Source organism: Microcaecilia unicolor, chromosome 11 (assembly GCF_901765095.1).
Source record: "Microcaecilia unicolor chromosome 11, aMicUni1.1, whole genome shotgun sequence".
NCBI lineage: Eukaryota > Metazoa > Chordata > Amphibia > Gymnophiona > Siphonopidae > Microcaecilia > Microcaecilia unicolor.
In genome coordinates, this window is record NC_044041.1 from 47,567,610 (window position 1) to 47,587,039 (window position 19,430).

General features: G+C 42.9%; 1 protein-coding gene across 1 annotated transcript in view; it reads right to left on the reverse strand.

Annotated features, from left to right (window-relative positions):
• The window catches only part of RIMBP2 (RIMS binding protein 2), a 592,869-nt gene that overhangs the window by 143,191 nt on the left and 430,248 nt on the right, over nucleotides 1-19,430 (reverse strand). The window contains exons 12-13 of the mRNA XM_030219259.1: nucleotides 15,242-15,440; nucleotides 7,485-7,630 (exon numbers count right to left, since the gene is read on the reverse strand). Coding sequence (XP_030075119.1) covers nucleotides 7,485-7,630; nucleotides 15,242-15,440 — 345 coding nt within the window. The remainder of the gene's footprint in view (nucleotides 1-7,484; nucleotides 7,631-15,241; nucleotides 15,441-19,430) is intronic.

The following is a 19,430-nucleotide window of genomic DNA, read 5'->3' on the forward strand; positions in this document are numbered from 1 at the left end:
GCGTGAACAGTCACTTCACATCCACCCGATCCATTCCACTCATTATTTTATACACTTCTATCATATCTCCCCTCAGCCGTCTCTTCTCCAAGCTGAAAAGCCCTAGCCTTCTCAGCCTCTCTTCATAGGAAAGTCGTCCCATCCCCACTATCATTTTCGTCGCCCTTCGCTGTACCTTTTCCAATTCTACTATATCTTTTTTGAGATACGGAGACCAGTACTGAACACAATACTCCAGGTGCGGTCGCACCATGGAGCGATACAACGGCATTATAACATCCGCACACCTGGACTCCATACCCTTCCTAATAACACCCAACATTCTATTCGCTTTCCTAGCCGCAGCAGCACACTGAGCAGAAGGTTTCAGCGTATCATCGACGACGACACCCAGATCCCTTTCTTGATCCGTAACTCCTAACGCGGAACCTTGCAAGACGTAGCTATAATTCGGGTTCCTCTTACCCACATGCATCACTTTGCACTTGTCAACATTGAACTCATCTGCCACTTGCACGCCCATTCTCCCAGTCTCGCAAGGTCCTCCTGTAATCGTTCACATTCCTCCTGCGACTTGACGACCCTGAATAATTTTGTGTCATCGGCGAATTTAATTACCTCACTAGTTATTCCCATCTCTAGGTCATTTATAAATACATTAAAAAGCAACGGACCCAGCACAGACCCCTGCGGGACCCCACTAACTACCCTCCTCCACTGAGAATACTGGCCACGCAATCCTACTCTCTGCTTCCTATCTTTCAACCAGTTCTTAATCCATAATAATACCCTACCTCCGATTCCATGACTCTGCAATTTCTTCAGGAGTCTTTCGTGCGGCACTTTGTCAAACGCCTTCTGAAAATCCAGATATACAATATCAACCGGCTCCCCATTGTCCACATGTTTGCTTACCCCCTCAAAAAAATGCATTAGATTGGTGAGGCAAGACTTCCCTTCACTAAATCCGTGCTGACTTTGTCTCATCAGTCCATGTTTTGTATATGCTCTGCAATTTTATTCTTAATAATAGCCTCCACCATCTTGCCCGGCACCGACGTCAGACTCACCGGTCTATAATTTCCCGGATCTCCTCTGGAACCCTTCTTAAAAATCGGAGTAACATTGGCTACCCTCCAGTCTTCCGGTACTACACTCGATTTTAGGGACAGATTGCATATTTCTAACAGTAGCTCCGCAAGTTCATTTTTTAGTTCTATTAATACTCTGGGATGAATACCATCAGGTCCCGGTGATTTACTACTCTTCAGCTTGCTGAACTGACCCATTACATCCTCCAAGGTTACAGAGAATTTGTTTAGTTTCTCCGACTCCCCCGCTTCAAATATTCTTTCCGGCACCGGTGTCCCCCCCAAATCCTCCTCGGTGAAGACGAAGCAAAGAATTCATTTAATTTCTCCGCTACGGCTTTGTCCTCCTTGATCGCCCCTTTAACACCATTTTCGTCCAGCGGCCCAACCGACTCTTTGGCCGGTTTCCTGCTTTTAATGTATCTAAAAAAATTTTTACTATGTATTTTTGCTTCCAACGCTAATTTCTTCTCAAAGTCCTTTTTTGCCCTCCTTATCTCGCTTTGCATTTGGCTTGGCATTCCTTATGATCTATCCTGTTACTTTCAGTTGGTCTCTTCTCCACTTTCTGAAGGATTGTTTTTGGCTCTAATGATTTCCTTTATCTTACTGTTTAGCCACGCCGGCTGACGTTTAGTCTTTTTTCCCTTTTTTCTAATACGTGGAATATATTTGTCCTGAACCTCCAGGATGGTGTTTTTAAACAGCATCCACGCCTGATGCAAGTTTTTTACTCTGCGAGCTGCTCCTTTCAGTCTTTTTTTCACCATTTTTCTCATTTTGTCGTAATCACCTTTTCTATAGTTAAACGCTAGAGTACTTGATTTCCTAGTTTCACTTCCTTCAATGCCAATATCAAAACCGATCATATTATGATCACTGTTATCAAGCGGCCCTCATATCGTTACCCCCCTGCACTAGATCATGAGCACCACTAAGGACTAAGTCTAGTATTTTTCCTTCTCTTGTCGGCTCCTGAACTAGCTGTTCCATGAAGCTGTCCTTGATTTCATCAAGAAATCTTATGTCCCTTGCGTGTACAGATGTTACATTAACCCAGTCTATATGCGGGTAATTGAAATCCCCCATTATTATTGTGTTGCCCAGTTTGTTTGCGTCCCTGATTTCCTTTAACATTTCCGCATCCGTCTGTTCGTCCTGGCCAGGCGGACGGTAGTACACTCCTATCACTATCCTTTTCCCTTTGCACATGGAATTTCAATCCACAGTGATTCCAAGGAGTGTTTTGTTTCCTGCAGAATTTTCAATCTATTTGATTCAAGGCTCTCGTAATATACAATGCTACCCCCTCCACCAATCCGATTCACCCTATCACTACGATATAATTTGTACCCCGGTATGACAGTGTCCCACTGGTTATCCTCCTTCCACCAGGTCTCAGAGATGCCTATTATATCTAATTTTTCATTTAGTGCAATATATTCCAACTCCCCCATCTTATTTCTTAGGCTCCTGGCATTCGCATATAGACATTTCAAACTATGTTTGTTGTTCCTAAGTACATCATGCTTAGTACTTGACAGTATTAATTGGCAATCTTTTGTCTGATTTTTATTGTTATTTAAAGATACCCGATCTACTACAATCTCTTTGCAACCTCACTATCAGGATACTCTATCTTCCCTGTTATGGTGATATCTTTGAAAGATACCTTATCCGAACCATGCTCTTTGAGCGACTGTCGGCCTTCCCCCCATTTCTAGTTTAAAAGCTGCTCTATCTCCTTCTTAAACGCCGATGCCAGCAGCTGGTCCCACTCTGGTTAAGATGGAGCCCATCCTTTCGGAATAGGCTCCCCCTTCCCCAGAATGTTGCCCAGTTCCTAACAAATCTAAGCCCTCCTCCCTGCACCATCGTCTCATCCATGCATTGAGACTCTGGAGCTCTGCCTGTCTCTTGGGCCCTGCGCGTGGCACAGTAGCATTTCAGAAAATGCTACCCTGGAGGATCTGGATTTCAGCTTTCTACCTAAGAGCCTAAATTTTGCTTCCAGAACCTCTCTCCCACATTTTCCTATGTCATTAGTACCCACATGTACCAAGACAGCCGTCTCCTCCCCAGCACTATATAAAATCCTATCTAGGTGACGCGTGAGGTCCGCCACCTTCGCACCAGGCAGGCAAGTCACCAGGCGATCCTCACGTCCACCAGCCACCCAGCTATCTATATGCCTAATGATTGAATCACCCAGTACAACAGCTGTCCTAACCTTTCCCTCCCGGGCAACATTTGGAGATATATCCTCGGTGCGAAAGGATAATACATCCCCTGGTGGGCAGGTCCTGGCTACAGGAGTACTTCCTACTTCACCAGGGTGATGCTCTCCTTCTAGGAGACCTCCCTCCTCCAAGGTAGCACAGGGGCTACCTGACTGGAGGTGGGACTTCTCTACAACATCCCTGTAGGTCTCCTCTATGTACCTCTCTGTCTCCCTCAGCTCCATCAAGTCTGCTACTCTAGCCTCAAGAGAACGTACACGTTCTCTGAGAGCTAGGAGCTCTTTGCATCGGGCACACACATATGACACCTCACCAATTGGGAGATAATCATACATGTGACACTCAATGCAAAAGACTGGATAGCACCCCTCTCGCTGCTGGACTGCTGACTCCATCTTAGTGTTTTTTGAGTTTTTCCGTAATTTAAAACTTGCTAAAGTATTAAGGATATCAGCCTATCACTAACTTACAGTTCCTCCTTTAAACCCCAATCTTCAAGTTCCGAAAGCACAAGCAAAATTTGTTCACTTACCAGAGAAATATCCTCTTCTCCCAGAACTTATTAGAAGGAACGGCGAGCGGCACCTTGAGCAGAGGCCCCGAGTGGATCGGAACGGACCTGGGAGTCACTCCGGCGAAGGCTCCGAGGATATGCAGATGAGCTGCAAGTCCTCCACGGCACCTGAGAAGGCAACCGGTGGGAGAGCTGGGCACCTCTCAACCAAGAAAAGGCTTACCAGGGGTTAGGCCGAAGCCAGCATTCCTCCCCCTGAGGGTCACCTGATCCTGGCTAAGAAGTACCTGGTAGCTCTGGGTAGGTGGAGCGAAAGCCCTGGGTAACTGTGGCGAAGGCCCTGGGAAGGTCGGGGTGGATTTGGGAGTCACCCCGGATGCAGCTGAGAGACACTGGAACGCTGCAGGAGCAGCTTCAGCCCTTCCTCCACATGCACCACCATCTCCACCCAGGGCCACCGAGAGACTGGGCCGGGCCTGGGCCAAGGCCGCCCCCAGAGCCCCGCCCCTGCTGCCCTTGCTGCCACGCCCCCCTGAGGTCACCGCCACTGCTGCTCACCCCTCCATCTCCCCGAGGTCGCCACAGCCACTGCTCCCCCCTCCACCCCCCCGAGGTCGTGCCACTTCCCCCCTCCGTCCGCCACCGGGCTGGGCCCCCTGCATTGAAATCGCAGTCTCACCTCCGTGAAAGCAGCGCTGCAGGCAGCAGAACGCCTCCCTTCGGCCCTCCTTCCCTCCTTGCGTCCCGCCCTTGCGGAAGTTGCATCAGTCGAGGGAGGGACACAGGGAGGGAAGGAGGCCCGAAGGGAGGCTTTCAGGACGTCCAAAATTTGGACGTTTCTGTGACGGGGCAGTTGAGGACGTCCAAATTTTGGACGTTTCTGCAATGGGCTGTTAAGGACGTCCAAAACTGGATGTTTCTATGAGAAAGACGTCTTTCTCATAGAAACATCCAATTTTGGACGTCCTTAACTGCCCATTGCAGAAACGTTCAAAATTTGGACGCCCTCTACTGTCCCGTCATAGAAATGTCCAAATTTTGGACGTCCTCAACTGCCCCGTCGCTACACCTCTGACACCCCCTTGAAATTTGGCCGTCCCTGCAACTGATGGGAAAAGGGGGAATTGATGTGGAAGGGAGTGCCCACACACTGTCTCACACACACAATTATGTTGTTAACAGTACTTTAACAATAATCAGGGTAAATAATGATTATTGGTAAGGGTACTGTTAACAACATAATTGCAATTACATCATCATTATCCTAGCACTCATTTCATTTCTTTCAGAAACGGGCCTTTTTTTTTTACTAGTGTTTCACATAAAGAACATCTCTTTGTATCTGATCTAACCTGTCCTGATGCTGCCTAGCGAGTAATGTTGAAGATGACAGACGCTCATAAACCAGGCCCCTCTTTTCCCAATTTCTGCCATTTTAAGGCCTCATGCTTGTCAGAAGTGCAATGCTCCCTCTTTACCAAGGGCCGGAATTAACAGTCAGGAATTGCAATATCTACTATTGATAATGTATTACTGCAGTATATCAGGCACGAAAGATTGCAGAAGATTCCACGGCCAGTTATGGCAATATCAAATTATTGAACCAGAGGATCTGTGCATTAAAATGATCTCTTAACACTGTACCCAAAAGAAGTACATCTAAAACAAATCATAGAAAATAGTTTTATTTATTTATTTATGACATTTTTACCCCACATTAGCCCGAGCGAGACTTAGGTTCAATGTGGCTAACATAACAAACAATTAAATGACGATACATATTAAAAAGAAAAATGCTATAACATTGGCTTTGTAAAACAAATATAACATATGTGGTGAATTAACCTGCATGTAACTGTTCTTAAGGGTAGATGGATAGAGAAGAAGATTAAATCATAATTAAATTTGTAACCAAACTCTGTAAGCTACATTGAACCTGCAAATAGGTGGGAAAATGTGGGATACAAATGCATTAAAATAAATAAATAAATATGGGTACAATTAGGGCTACATAGGATTAGGAAGGAAAGAAGAAATGACATTAATTGTATGAATGTTCAAATAGAATTCTTTGTTTTCTGAAATGCTAAATTGAAAAAGATTGAGTTTTCAGTAGGTTTCTGAAGGACAGGTAATCATCTGTGCATTTAATTGTTTTTGGTGAAGAAATCCAAATTTTAGTACCTTGATGTGAGAAACTGGCATTGTGAATTGTTTTATAGATTACATTCCTACAAATAGGGAATTGCAGAATGAGATATTATCTGGATGATGATACGGCATTACACGGGGGTAATTCAATGAGATTGTTCATATATGATGAAGCAGAACCATGTAGAATTTGGTGACTAAAAACACAGAACTTGAAAGATATTCCATCTTTTATTGGTAACCAGTGTAAGTTATATAGAAGAGGAATTGCTTTGGTGAAGTGAGGTGATCTACATACAAGGTATGCAGCGGTATGGGCCCTTTTATTAAGGTGTGCCAAAAAATGGCCTGCGCTGGTGTAGGCGCGTGTTTTGGACAATCGCAGGTCCATTTTTCAGCGCGCCTGGAAAAAAGGCCTTTTTTTGTGGCCGAAAATGGATGTGCGGCAAACTTAAAGCTAGCACGTGTCCATTTTCGGCCTGGGACCTATCCGCCACCCATTGACTTAGTGATAAGGTCTCACACACTAAATAGACAGTACGCATCAGCGCACACAAACTGCCGATTACCACTTGTAAGCATAGAGAAAAAAGACATCAGTGAATCTTACAGTCAAAAACACCTCACCATCACCGGTCAAAAAAACCCCCCCAAAAAACTCCATGCATACCCCAATCTTATTTTCAATACTGTATCTAAATAAATGTTTTCAATCAATTTAAATATCCAAAAACAGTAAAAAAGAACAGTACTTATCTGAAGGAAGACTTTAATATTCATCGATACATTATCATTACATTTATAGATTGGGTTGTAATCTCCATTTGATTAATTTTTCCCTTCTGTTTCCTATATTTTTGTACATTTAAAAACATTAATATGGGAGCACTTATCACCTCCTATTTAGAAGGCACTATAGGCTCTCGTGTTATAGGTGCGCCAGTTAGCTCACCAAAAATGTCAGCACAATAGGGGGTCCTTCTACCAAGCTGCAGTAAAAAGGACCCTGTGGTAGCAATGGTGGCCGTTGTTGCCACATGCCAGGGCCCATTTTACTGCAGAGCGTTAAAAAAAAGGCTGAAAATCGACATGGTCATGCGGTAAAAATGCATTTACCGCATGGCCATGCAGGATAGGAGCACTTACTGGTAAGGGCTCCTGCGGTAACCGGGAAGCAGGCGGCGCTGCCCGATTACTGCTGCGCTGAAAAATAAATGACTGTAGCTTTAGCATATTCTGTGAATTAATGCTTAACGCAGCTTAATAAATGGGCCCTTAAGTTATTTGCACGCATAAATTGTAAAATTATTCTTAGCACATTGCTGTTGTTCGCATTCGTTATACGTACATTTACCCACACGGATGGCAATATTCTATAAATGGCGCTGCAATGAAAGGGAAAATGCAGACCCCGAGATTACAGAATTATTTCAGCATTTTTATCATATCATGATATCTCTTCCTTAACAAAGGGTTCTTATGACTTACTTCACACGGGTGCCTCAGGCTGCTGGTTCTGGACCTGGATAGAAAGGTGGGCTTCACAGGTGCTTGATCTGTATTTTCACCAGATGGCTGCAGGGGCCAGAGGAGCTCCGAAATCATACATCGGCTTCCAGGAGAACTTTCATGACCTGCTCAAAACAAACAAAAAATAAATAAATTGCTACCTGGTACTTATTTTTCATCAGCTCATACAAAAAAAAAAAAAGATTAATATGCGACTGTGGAATGGATTTTTTTTTATTTATTTATAGGATAGGCAGCAGCTTCAGTCAGAGGTGCTTCACTGTCACACTTATAAGCCTGACTGAGCTGGCTTCCTTTAAGCCTGCATGATAAAAACAAAAGAGATCTAACTATATGGCTCCCTGCACTGAAAAAAAAAAAAAGGACAAAAAGGCTTACAAGGAAAAATGTTAATTAATGGCTTTGAGGTTCCTGAATACCTTAATTACTGTCACCAAACCACTGGCCTCTTTTCACTAAAGACTCAAAGGTTGAACGTGTAATGGCATAAACATGTCCAGCAGCCTTATAGGTGGAAAAAAAAATTTTCTTTTAGCATTTTTTTTCTGTGGGGAGTGGAAGTTGAAGACATCTTCCAGATTCAGAGACTTCCAGCTGAGAGAGAGAGAGAGAGCTCCAAGCTCCTCATCTGCAAAGAGAGATTTCTGCAAGCAAAGTCAGCAATGTGCCACTGAGCATGAGGAAGAGCAGAAAAAAAAAGAAAAAAGAGAAAAGAAATAACCCTCTAATCTAAAGGGTGCTTTGAGATGCCTGTGCATTTTAATCGAATAAATAGCTAATTAGAACCAATAACTGGCTTTTAAAGCTATTATTGGTGCAATTAAGATGTACATGCATAAATTTAGATGCGTGATCCGCGCCTGCATTTTACGCGAGTCCTGAAAAAGGGGGTGTGGAAATAGGAGGGTCATGGGCGATTCAGGGTGGATCATTACATTAACATAGTAAATGACGACAGAAAAAGACCTGAACGGTCAATCCAGTCTGCCCAACAAGATAAAACTCGTTTTACATGGTATGTGATACTTTATACCTGAGTTTGATTTGTCCTTGCCATTCTCAGGGCACAGATCGTAGAAGTTTGCCCAGCACCGGTTTTGCCACCCAATTTCTGCTAAGATTCCGTGGATCCATTCCTTCTAAATAGGATTCTTTTGTGTCTATCCCACACATGTTTGAATTCCATTACCGTTTTCATCTCCACCACCTCCCGCAGGAGGGCATTCCATGTATCCACCACCCTTGCCATGAAAAAAATACTTCCTGACATTACTCCTGAGTCTGCCCCCCTTCAACCTCATTTCATGTCCTCTAGTTCTACCACCTTCAAGTCTCTGTAAAAGGTTCATTTGCGGATTAATACCTTTCAAATATTTGAACACCATTAAAGGCTTATATTCTGCAATAACCTGCACAGTTCCATGTGGATCACACAGTGCCAAGAGATACCAGAACAAACATCTGAGAATATACACAATAAAACTCAAATCTAAAAAAAGATTGTTTCAGATATTTCTTAAACAGAACGTCCATAAGCTGTTTACGAAAGGGTTGGATGCACAGATGAAGGCAAGGCATTCCAGATTGTCACGGCTTGATACTACTACTACTACTACTACTACTATTTAACATTTTTAAAGCGCTACCAGGGTTACGCAGCGCTGTACAATTCAAACATAGAAGGACAGTCCCTGCTCAAGGAGCTTACAATCTAAAAGAATAAACAGGGCCAGTGTTAGGCAGTGGCAAACAGGGAATTGCCCTGGGCTCCCATACTACAGGGAGCCCTCAAAACTGCCTCAAGCTGAAGGAGGCATAGACTGAAGACCAGCTTTGTGGCTCCCTTCCCAGTTTCTGCCCTGGGCCCCTGAATGTCTAACATCAACCCTGGGAATAGAGACCGATAGCTGTTTCAAATATTTAACTGACTTAACTGGGGGAAATAAAAGAGATATTTGCCCCTGCTGTAACTGTCTTCTTAACACAGAAAAAAATCCTACCCAATAGGAAGGCGTATTTCCTTATAAAGTCTGATGAACCATTGTCCACAGCTAAAAATAACATCTTGCTGAAACCGAGGGCCAGTATAGTTTATAATAATAAGGGGTAATAGGTACATCTATTCTTAAATAAAAAGTCACCCATACAGCTAGATTCTGGATTGTCTGCAATCTTTTCAATAGACAGTTGGTACATCCCACATATATCACATTGCAGTAGTCGATTTTTGACAACAGCAAGGATTGGACTTTAAGCCTAAAGGGAAACAATTCAAAGTTTCTATGGATCGATCTTAGTCTTCTTAATAATATAAAGGAATGCTTTAAGACCTTGTTAACTTGATTTTTCATGGTCAATTGGCTGTCAACTTCTATTCCTAAAATCCGGAAAGAAAATTCAAATTTAAATTGGGTATTATCAATAATGAAATCTTCTTTACCTTCAATCTCTTTTGGGGAGCCAAGGGGGTGGTTTTTGGTTACGCTTACAATTATAGAATAAGGGTGCTCCGTGTGGTGCACCACATTTTCTTTGGTGCAAATGGACACACCTAAATTTAAGTGCGACCTTGAGACATAAGCGCTATTCTATAAACAGTGCCTAACTTTAGGTGCAACTTATAGAATAGCTCTCAGTGTTTTGTTGCACCATTTATAGAACCTAGCCTTAAATGGCTTACAAAGGCGAAGACCAAGAGAAGATGGATATTCCAAGTTTTCTCAAATAATTAGCACAAATCATGACGAGGTACCATACCCTATGCATGGTAGAATCGCAGATACAACATTTTAAAGCTCTAGGTTTGAAAATGTAGTGAGAGAAAGTGGGAGAAGTCTTATCTGTGAAATGCCCTCAATTAAAAGGAAATTTCAAGAGGTTGACGTTGAGAAGCTACTAACATATTTGGACTTAAAGAGAAAAACCATCAGTGTTCCAAAAAAGGAAGAGTTGGCAGTTTTGATGCATTGACACCAGCATGAGCACAGCAAGACACAATGATAAAAACACTGCTAACCCTATGCCCACCTCATCATATTAGGCATGTCAACTATCAAACAAAACAGCATGCAAGCTGGGAACCCGCTCAAGTTGGCTCACAGTTGAATTCTGAGTTCCCTTTCCTTGGCATGCTGCACAATGCTCCACGTTGGGGCAGGCTTGGATGCCAATTGGCTATCCAAAGGAGCAGGTTTTGGCAAATGTGAACCAAGCAATGCTACTACTCAGTGCCTCACAATTTCCACATGACACAGTGAGTTTAGAAAGCCTGCAAATGCTTGCAGAATCCCAAAAGATCCATTTTTTTTTTCTTCCATTATGCACCTTACAGCCAAATCAGTTTTGACAACCCAGCAGGGCAAAAATTCTTTTATGGATTACAGTACATGTTGGTACAGTTGGCAAGTTGTCCGCAGACCAAGCTTCTGAAAAGATTTCTCCCAGGAAAGAGGCAAACATATTTGACATCTTAATTGATAGATCTGTTGCTAAAATTACAGTTGCTCGTACTTAAGGTGCATGGTCATAAGGCAAGATACTCTTGCCACTCCACTTAAAGTATTATTGATTTTTCAACTCTAGACAACCATCCACAAACACAGAAGACAGCTAAAATGTTCCTTTCAACTTATAAATTCAGATCTTGTCACTTTTTTATGTTCTGTTACATAATTGTGACTTTGGTTGCATTTCGTCTATTTATTTTTGTTACATTTGTACCCCGCACTTTCCCACTCATGGCAGGCTCAATGCGGCTTACATATTAAATACAGGTACTTATTTGTACCTGGGGCAATGGAGGGTTAAGTGACTTGCCCAGAGTCACAAGGAGCTGCCTGTGCCTGAAGTGGGAATCTTTTCTAAACCAGGAACACTGCTCATTTTTCTGATGATACCCATCCAAACATACTAAGAAAGATGACTGATTTCCTAATTCATAAACTGCTGTATCATATCAGAATCATGGGTGGAGGAATAGCCTAATGGTTAGAACAGTAGGCTAAGAACCAGGGAGCTGGGTTCAAATATCACTGGAGCTCCTTTTGATCTTGGGAAGACACTTAGGGGGTCCCTTTTACAAAGCCATAGTAAAACGTGGCCTGTGGTAGTGTGGGTGCGTCTTTTGGGCACACGCTGAGCTACTTTTTACTGTGGCTGGGGAAAAGGCCATTTTTTTTAATGGAATGGGAAATAGGCGTGCACAAAAATTAAAACTAGCGTATGCCTATTTACAGCCTGAGCCTTTACCACCAGCCGTTGACTTAGTGGTAAGGGCTCACACACTACCCATGCGGTAACCATGTAGCACATTCCAACATGGCTGCACTGACTATTGCCACCGGGGATGCCCCTGCAGTAGAAAACAGAAAAATATCTTCTACCATGGGATTCGGCGAGTGCCAAACTCAGAATTACTGCCAGGTGCATGCGCTATCCTGCAGTAGTGCTGATCTGGAGCTCATTACCCACACATTAGCCCTCCTGCGGCTTTGTAAAAAGGGCCCCTTAATTCTCCGCCGTCTCAGATACAAACTTAGGGAAGACACTTACCCCCAGAATCTATATAACGCGACTAAAGTTGTGCATACAAATTAGCAAGCATAGCCAATCTGTGTGCACAACTTAATTGATTAATGAGCCAATCAGTGCCAATAATTGGCTAACAACCAATTATTGGTGTTAACTGACATTAATTGGGAGTTACATGCACACTGTATTCTATAATGCTGTGCATGGAACTCCTATAGTGTGCAATTTCAAGGGGGCATGGACAGGGGCATTACGGGGGAGAGGGGAAATGTTCCCAGAATTTATGTGCTTGTTCAGTGCATTTTTACACCTGCTTTCAGCAGGCGTAACTGCCGGTGCCTAAAGTCAGGCATCATTTATGCGTTTACCCCAGGATTCTATATGCATAAATATGTTCTGTGCATAAATCTAGGCGTATTTTATAACTACAAGCATAGATTAATTGTTTTAACAAGCTGTTAAGCGTTGTTAACAGCTCTTAACAAGCAATAATGAGCACTAATTGACAAAAATTAGAATTTATCCGCATACATTGCTAAGCGTATTCTCCAATGTACTGCGCCTAAATTCTAACATGTGCAGGCTAAAAGGGACATGCTTGAGGGTGCGGAATGGGCATTTTGTGAGTGTTCCAAAATCTACACGCATTGTTATAAAATATAGGCCAGTGTGTGTAAATCTATGCACAGGGATTTACCCCTAGCTTTTCATTGGCGTAAATGAGTGTGCATAGATTCAGTTGCATGAACTATGCCACAGCGTATTCTAAATACCACACATAAATTTGCGTGTGGTATTTAGAATACATTTACGTGTAATTGCCCAGTGTGTGTTAATTTTAGGCGCCATATATAGAATCAGGCCCTTAGCGCTATTCTATAAAGGATGCGGATTCTTTATAGAATAGCACTCAGTGCGTAAATTTTTCAGTGCCATTTGTAAAATCTAGTCCTTAACTCTCCACTGTCTCAGGTACAAAATTAGGAGCCCTTTTACTAAAGTAAAGCATGCGCTAAGTGCCAGTGGCCCATACAGGGCCGCTGAGAGGGGGGCAGGGGGGACAAAATTCCCTGGGCCTCCAAGGGGGGTCTGGTGCCAGGCCGCCGGCGGTGCAATCCCTGGTCTCATCTACCTGCCCTCGGCTCAGTCAACAGCACCCCTCCGTCCGCCACCGGGCTCCCTGCATTCAAATCGGCAGCGCCTCACCTCCGTATGAAAGCAGCAGATCGCGTCCCTTCGGGCCCTCCCTGTGTCCCGCCCTCGCGGAAACCGGAAGTTACATCAGACGAGGGCGGGACACAGTGAGGGAAGGCCCAAAAGGAGGTGATCTGCCGTTTTCATACGGAGATGAGGCGCTGCCGATTTGAATGCAGGGGGCTCGGTTGTGGGTGAAGGGGGGCTGTCGACGGGGCTGGGGGTGGGCGGGTGGAGACTTGGGACTGCGGCAGCGCTGGCGGGGGGGGGGGGGGGGGCATGGCCTTACCCCAGGCCCAGCTTAGTCTGTTGGCAGCCCTTGGCTCATAGATACAAAATAGGACACATACTGCTGGATTCTATATAGCGTGCCTATAGATCAGCGCTGAAATCCAGGTGCATTCTATAATGATGCGCATAACTTAATTGGCTTAACAAGCTAATCAGAATTGATAACAGCACTTAACAAGCAATAATGAGCCCTAATTGGCAATAATTAGAACTTACGTGCACAACTCACTAAGGGGCCCTTTTACTAAGGTGCGTCGAAAAATGGCCTGCGCTGGTGTAGGCACGTGTATTGGACGCGCGCAGGTCCATTTTTCAGCGCATCTGCAAAAAAGGCCTTTTTTTGTCGAAAACGGACGTGTGGCAAAATAAAAATCAGTGCGTGTCCATTTTCTGCCCGAGACCTTACTGCCACCCATTGACTTAGCAGTAAGGTCTCACACAATAACTGGGCGGTAATCGTCAGTGTGTGTATTCTGCCGATTACCGCTTGGTTAGTGCCACACGGTAGAAAATAGAAATCATTTTCTGCCGCGTGTTTTGGATGCACGTGAAAATTAGAATTACCACCTAGGGCACGCAGTAGCCGGGTGGTAGTTCTAATTTGACGTGCGTTGTACGCACATAGGTGCCTATCACACGTCTTAGTAAAAGGGCTGCTTAGCATACTCTGCAATGAACTGCGCATAAATTCTAATGTGCGCAGTTCAAAAGGGGTGTGGCTATAGGCGAGGTAGTGGGCATTTTGTGGGCTTTCCAAAATTTATGGCCCAGTGCGCGTAGATCTACATGCAGGGACTTATACTACATTTTCATTGGTTTAAATGGAGGCACATAGTTTTAGGCAACAGAATATTGACTAAGCGTATTCTATATACCACCCCTAAATCTAGGTGCTGCTTATAGAATACGCTTTGGTGGAAATGTATACCACGTGGATTTTTTAGGTGCCTTATACAGAATCTGGTCCATAGTATTTAGGGCACACTTATGTCTAATAACATGCACTAGGCTTTAGTAAACGGGCCCCTTGGATTGTAAACCCTCCAGGGACAGGGAAATATCGATTGTACTTGAATGATTGTAACTCACCTTGAGCTACAATTGACAAAAAAAAAAAAAGCATCAGCTAGATCCAAATTAATGTTCTTGCCTCACTTGTGTTGATCTGCATTACTATATAAGAGTCACTATTCAGATATTTCTGAAAGTCTCTGAGATTTCTTGATGCACTAGCTTTTTATCTCCTATTTATCAAAGTATTTGAATAGGTAACAAAAATTTAAAAAAAGAAAGAAAGAAAAGAATAGCATAATATATGTCCTCGCATGCATACTTTTGAATGAAAGGCAAGTTTTCATAAAAATGCCAGCCTGCGATTTACCAGGTGAAATCCACAGCTATTCCATGCAAACCTGCTTGCCACCTGTCTCACTGTCTTTCCTGGAGGTCATCTAATCTGAATTACACTAATGGTCTCTAATTGTTCTCATACCTCACACTATGGGCTTTTGTCTCACCTACAAAGTAAACTGCACTGAACCCTGGAAAGGGGATATTAGTGGCATACAGTAATTGATTTGATTTGAAGAAATTCATTGGTAAAATTCACTGGTAGAAAGTGAATTGGGCAACTCTTATTTCTTCATGAAATTAAATGAATGAAATGTTTAGAAGGAAGGTTGTGTCCTTTTTAACTTTACCTATGGAGGTGGCTATTCCATTCATGAACTGGGAAAGTGACTTGCTAGGGGAGCCAATGATGTCAGAGGATGCCACTGAGGCACCACTCAAAAGGTCAATCTTGCCAGCTTGCTGCCGAAACCTCTCCAGTTCCTTGGAAAGGAGATTAAACTGTTCGCTCTGTATCCGGCATTTGTCTTCCAGTTCTCGAACCTTGGTCTAGATAACAAGAAAAAGAAAAAAAGCATCTAATTACGATCAAATCAGAACAGTTAAAACCAGCACAGCCAAAATCCTGACATACTTATGTTTAAAAGACATAGGCAATAGTTCATGCAATATATTGGGCGAGTTGTCAACAGGATTTTCTTCTGATGTCAACTCAAAAATTCTAACTGTTTTGGATCTAGCCAGCAGGTTATTTGCTCAAGATTTTGCAACTAACAAATGGGTACTTGACATGCACTTAACTTACCTCCTTAAATTAAACTGTCAGGCTACAATATAAGACTTGTAAGAGAATGTAGTATAACTTCAGTAAGCAGCAATCTTCTGACCAGATGTATAATTCTACATAACATTTTTCATAGTGTTTTCTTGGTTGTGGCTTTCCCCCCCAATTGCTTCTGGGGTGGTTTGTTTCATGTGGAGTAAGAGAGTAACAACTGTTGCTATTAAGAGTCATGAAAAAGAGAAAGGGACAGATTTTAGGGGGACTGGGGATGTAGCTGCACACTTCTTCAGAAGCTCTGTGAGGATACAAAGCCTCATGAAAGAACGAGATGATTGACTGGCAAGGTTAACGGCAAAGCTATATCCAATTCTCCAGCTAATTCAAGGTCCCAGAAATGGGAAATTAGTATTTGGTAAACACCTGGGGGGATGTTGTTACTGAAGCTCCAGATCATTTGCTGAATTGCTCATTGAACGACAATACCTATAATTCTGCTATAGCCCACTAAGCAGTGTAGAACCAGGAAAATACAAAGAATTGATGTTCAGAAACCTGTTATAAACCTCACCAGTGATACAAAATTGGTTATGAGTCTTATTCTCATTGGGACAACCAAAACGAGCTCAGTTTCCACGAGTACACAATGGAAGATATCCATATGACAATCTCACAGACTAAGATGTAAAACATTCGGTCTTATCTACTACTACTACTACTATTTAGCATTTCTATAGCGCTACAAAGCGTACGCAGCGCTGCACAAACATAGAAGAAAGACAGTCCCTGCTCAAAGAGCTTACAATCTAGTAGACAAAAAATACAGCAAACAAATCAATTAATGTGTAGAGGAAAGAGGAGTGGGGAGGGGAGGGGAGGTGGAAGGACAGTTCGCAACTCAATGGACTGGTTAAGATGGATGACAAAATCACCTTAGGTAAAAAAAAAAGCAAGTATCCCATCTTTGAAAATCTTAAGACAAAGCTCTCTATAGGATAAGGGCTGAAGCACAGACACTCTTCTTGCCTAGGTTACCATCTGGGTAAGAACCCTGAGGGTTGCCACCACTGCGATTCAAAGAGTTCTTGCACTAACCACATTTAGATCCCATGTTAATATCAACCTGCACACCAGAAAACTATTGTGACATGCCCCTCTCAAAAAAAAAATTTCACAGTATCATTTTGGGCCATCATAGACTCTCCCACTATCTGTTCTCTGTAATAGCACAACACCACACAACGCGATTTCAGGAAGTTGAGGAGTGCCCTGAATAAGGCAGGTACAAATCAAGGTATACAAATATGTTTGTCTTGTTGGGCAGACTCCAGTCATATGGAGATAGGCTGAATACTCATCCAGTGCTTTTACTGCCCAGTATGGCATTCTCTGTACAATAGAATGACCCTACAATAAAGGGGCTGTGCAATGGGAACCAGATAATTCTTACATCAGGGCAGCTTTTGAGCACTTCTGTCATTTAGCCAGTAAGCACATTTACAGGGGAAGGAGCAGCAGATTCCATATTTTTAAGTCTCCCAACGTAAAGAAGTCTGAGTGCTGTAGGTTTATTTTCCGAGGAGGGAAAAACTATAGTGGAGTGGAGGAGTGGCCTAGTGGTTAGAGCACCGGTCTTGCAATCCAGAGGTGGCCGCTTCAAATCCCACTGCTGCTCCTTGTGATCTTGGGCAAGTCACTTAACCCTCCATTGCCTCAGGTACAAACCAAGATTGTGAGCCCTCCTGGGACAGAGAAATATCTAGAGTACCTGAATGTAACTCACCTTGAGCTACTACTGAAAAAGGTGTGAGCAAAATCTAAATAAATCAATAATATAGTACCACAAATACTTTGGTTTGCTAGTTAAAACCCCTTTACCCCTTGACTAGCCAAGTTTATCCAGTTGTCAGAGGATCATCTGACTTTTTAAGAGAGGTATGGTGTATAATGGAAAAGTCTACTCTTGAGTAGCAAGGGCCTGTTAAATACAGACAGCAGTGCTGTTCCAGCAGTATTTGTGATAACCTATCCTGAGGCTCACAGTCTGAGGCATGTCTGGCTGTCTCCCTCTAGAGAATTAGTGGCTTATATGTTAGCTGAAGGAAATGAGTGCCGCCAAAACCAAAGCAAAAGCCAGGGCAATTCTGCCTGAAAATGAATTGCCTGTGACCTTCAAGACAAACAGTAAAATAATTGAGGCATCTTTTTTATATCACCTCAGTATATCTAATATCAGTCGCATTGGAAATACGGTGGTTTTAGGAGCTGAACTTGTTCAAATGCACACACTGCAGACAAGTGGCTTGAAAATAGAAAAAAATAAGGACTTGTTTGCAGGTCACTGTATTAAAGTATAATCTCGTTGCATCTAGCCATCTCACCTAAAATTCTCATTAATGTCCCTCTAAATATTTCATGTTATTCATACATTCTGGTGAGCATTATAACTTTAAATCAATGATCTCATTCAGTATCATTTCTTCTGATGAATAAACTCATACACTCTGGAATAATCTATTCAAACCAATTACATACTAGACCAGTGTTTCCCAAGTCCAGTCCTGGAGTACCCCTTGCCAGTCAGGTTTTCAGGATATCCAAAATGAATATGCATGACCTTGATTTGCATACACTGCCTCTATTATATGCAAATCTCTTTCATGCATTTTTACGGTGGATATCCTGAAAACCTGACTGGTAAGGGATACTCCAGGACCAGACTTTGAAAACACTGTACTAGACTATATTAGAAAATCAACTGCATTTGTCTGATAAGAAACTCTAAGTGGATAGATCTGGGTACATCATGATGAAATATTTTCTTTTATGAAAAGGGTGGTAGACTCCTGTAATACTCAGCCAGGTGTGGTGGAGACAAAAACAGTAATGGAATTTTTTTTTTAAATGTGGGGTAAAATACAGATGAGCCCTAGTGTCAAAAGGTTGGTAATACAACACTAAGTTAACCCAAAACAGCAGAGGTAGGACTTCATTGTTCTTAAAAGACAACAAAGGGGTAAGCTATACAAAATGGCAGTGACAGCTGTAAATAGTATTGGCCCATCTAAAAGGTTTGACGTAACCTACATGAAAAAATTTGAATTGACACCCAAACTTCCATGAACATGGGAAGAAAACATTTGTTACAAACTCCCTAACCTTAATAGTTTTGGGATTAAATGTATTAGGGGGCTTAGGTAATATAAGAGGTGCAGCTGAAGTGAGCAAAGACTGAAATGATCTTTTAGCTGGGGTGTAAAGATCTAACTCTGTAACAGATTTGGGGTATGATTGAGAAAGATATGGAGTATTGTCACAGTTGTGCCCAGGTCCCGGGCTCGCAGTCACCTCAGTTCCCGGGGTTTAGACCTGGGGAATGCTGCGAGGTGATGGTTTACCGTTTCCCGTGTTCCAGAAGATATGCTGGTCCGGTCCGGATCTTCCAGCTCTCCAGATTGTTTTGGGAGTTTTTTGGAACCAAGCAGCACCCATACCTGGTGAACTCCCTTGTGACCTGCCTTTATTAACCACCTGGTAAGGTTCTTAGTTGCCTTGCAACAGTGTTCTTCAGAGGCGTTCCTTTGGTGTGGAGTGTTGCAGTGCCTTTGTGCTGTTCATGTTGGTGACTTTTACTCTGCTTGTCTTTTGGACTATTCTTCTGCCTGCCGCCTGCCCAGACCCGGATTGTTTATTGGACTATTCTTCTGCCTGCCGCCTGCCCAGACCTGGATTGTTTATTGGACTATTCTTCTGTCTCC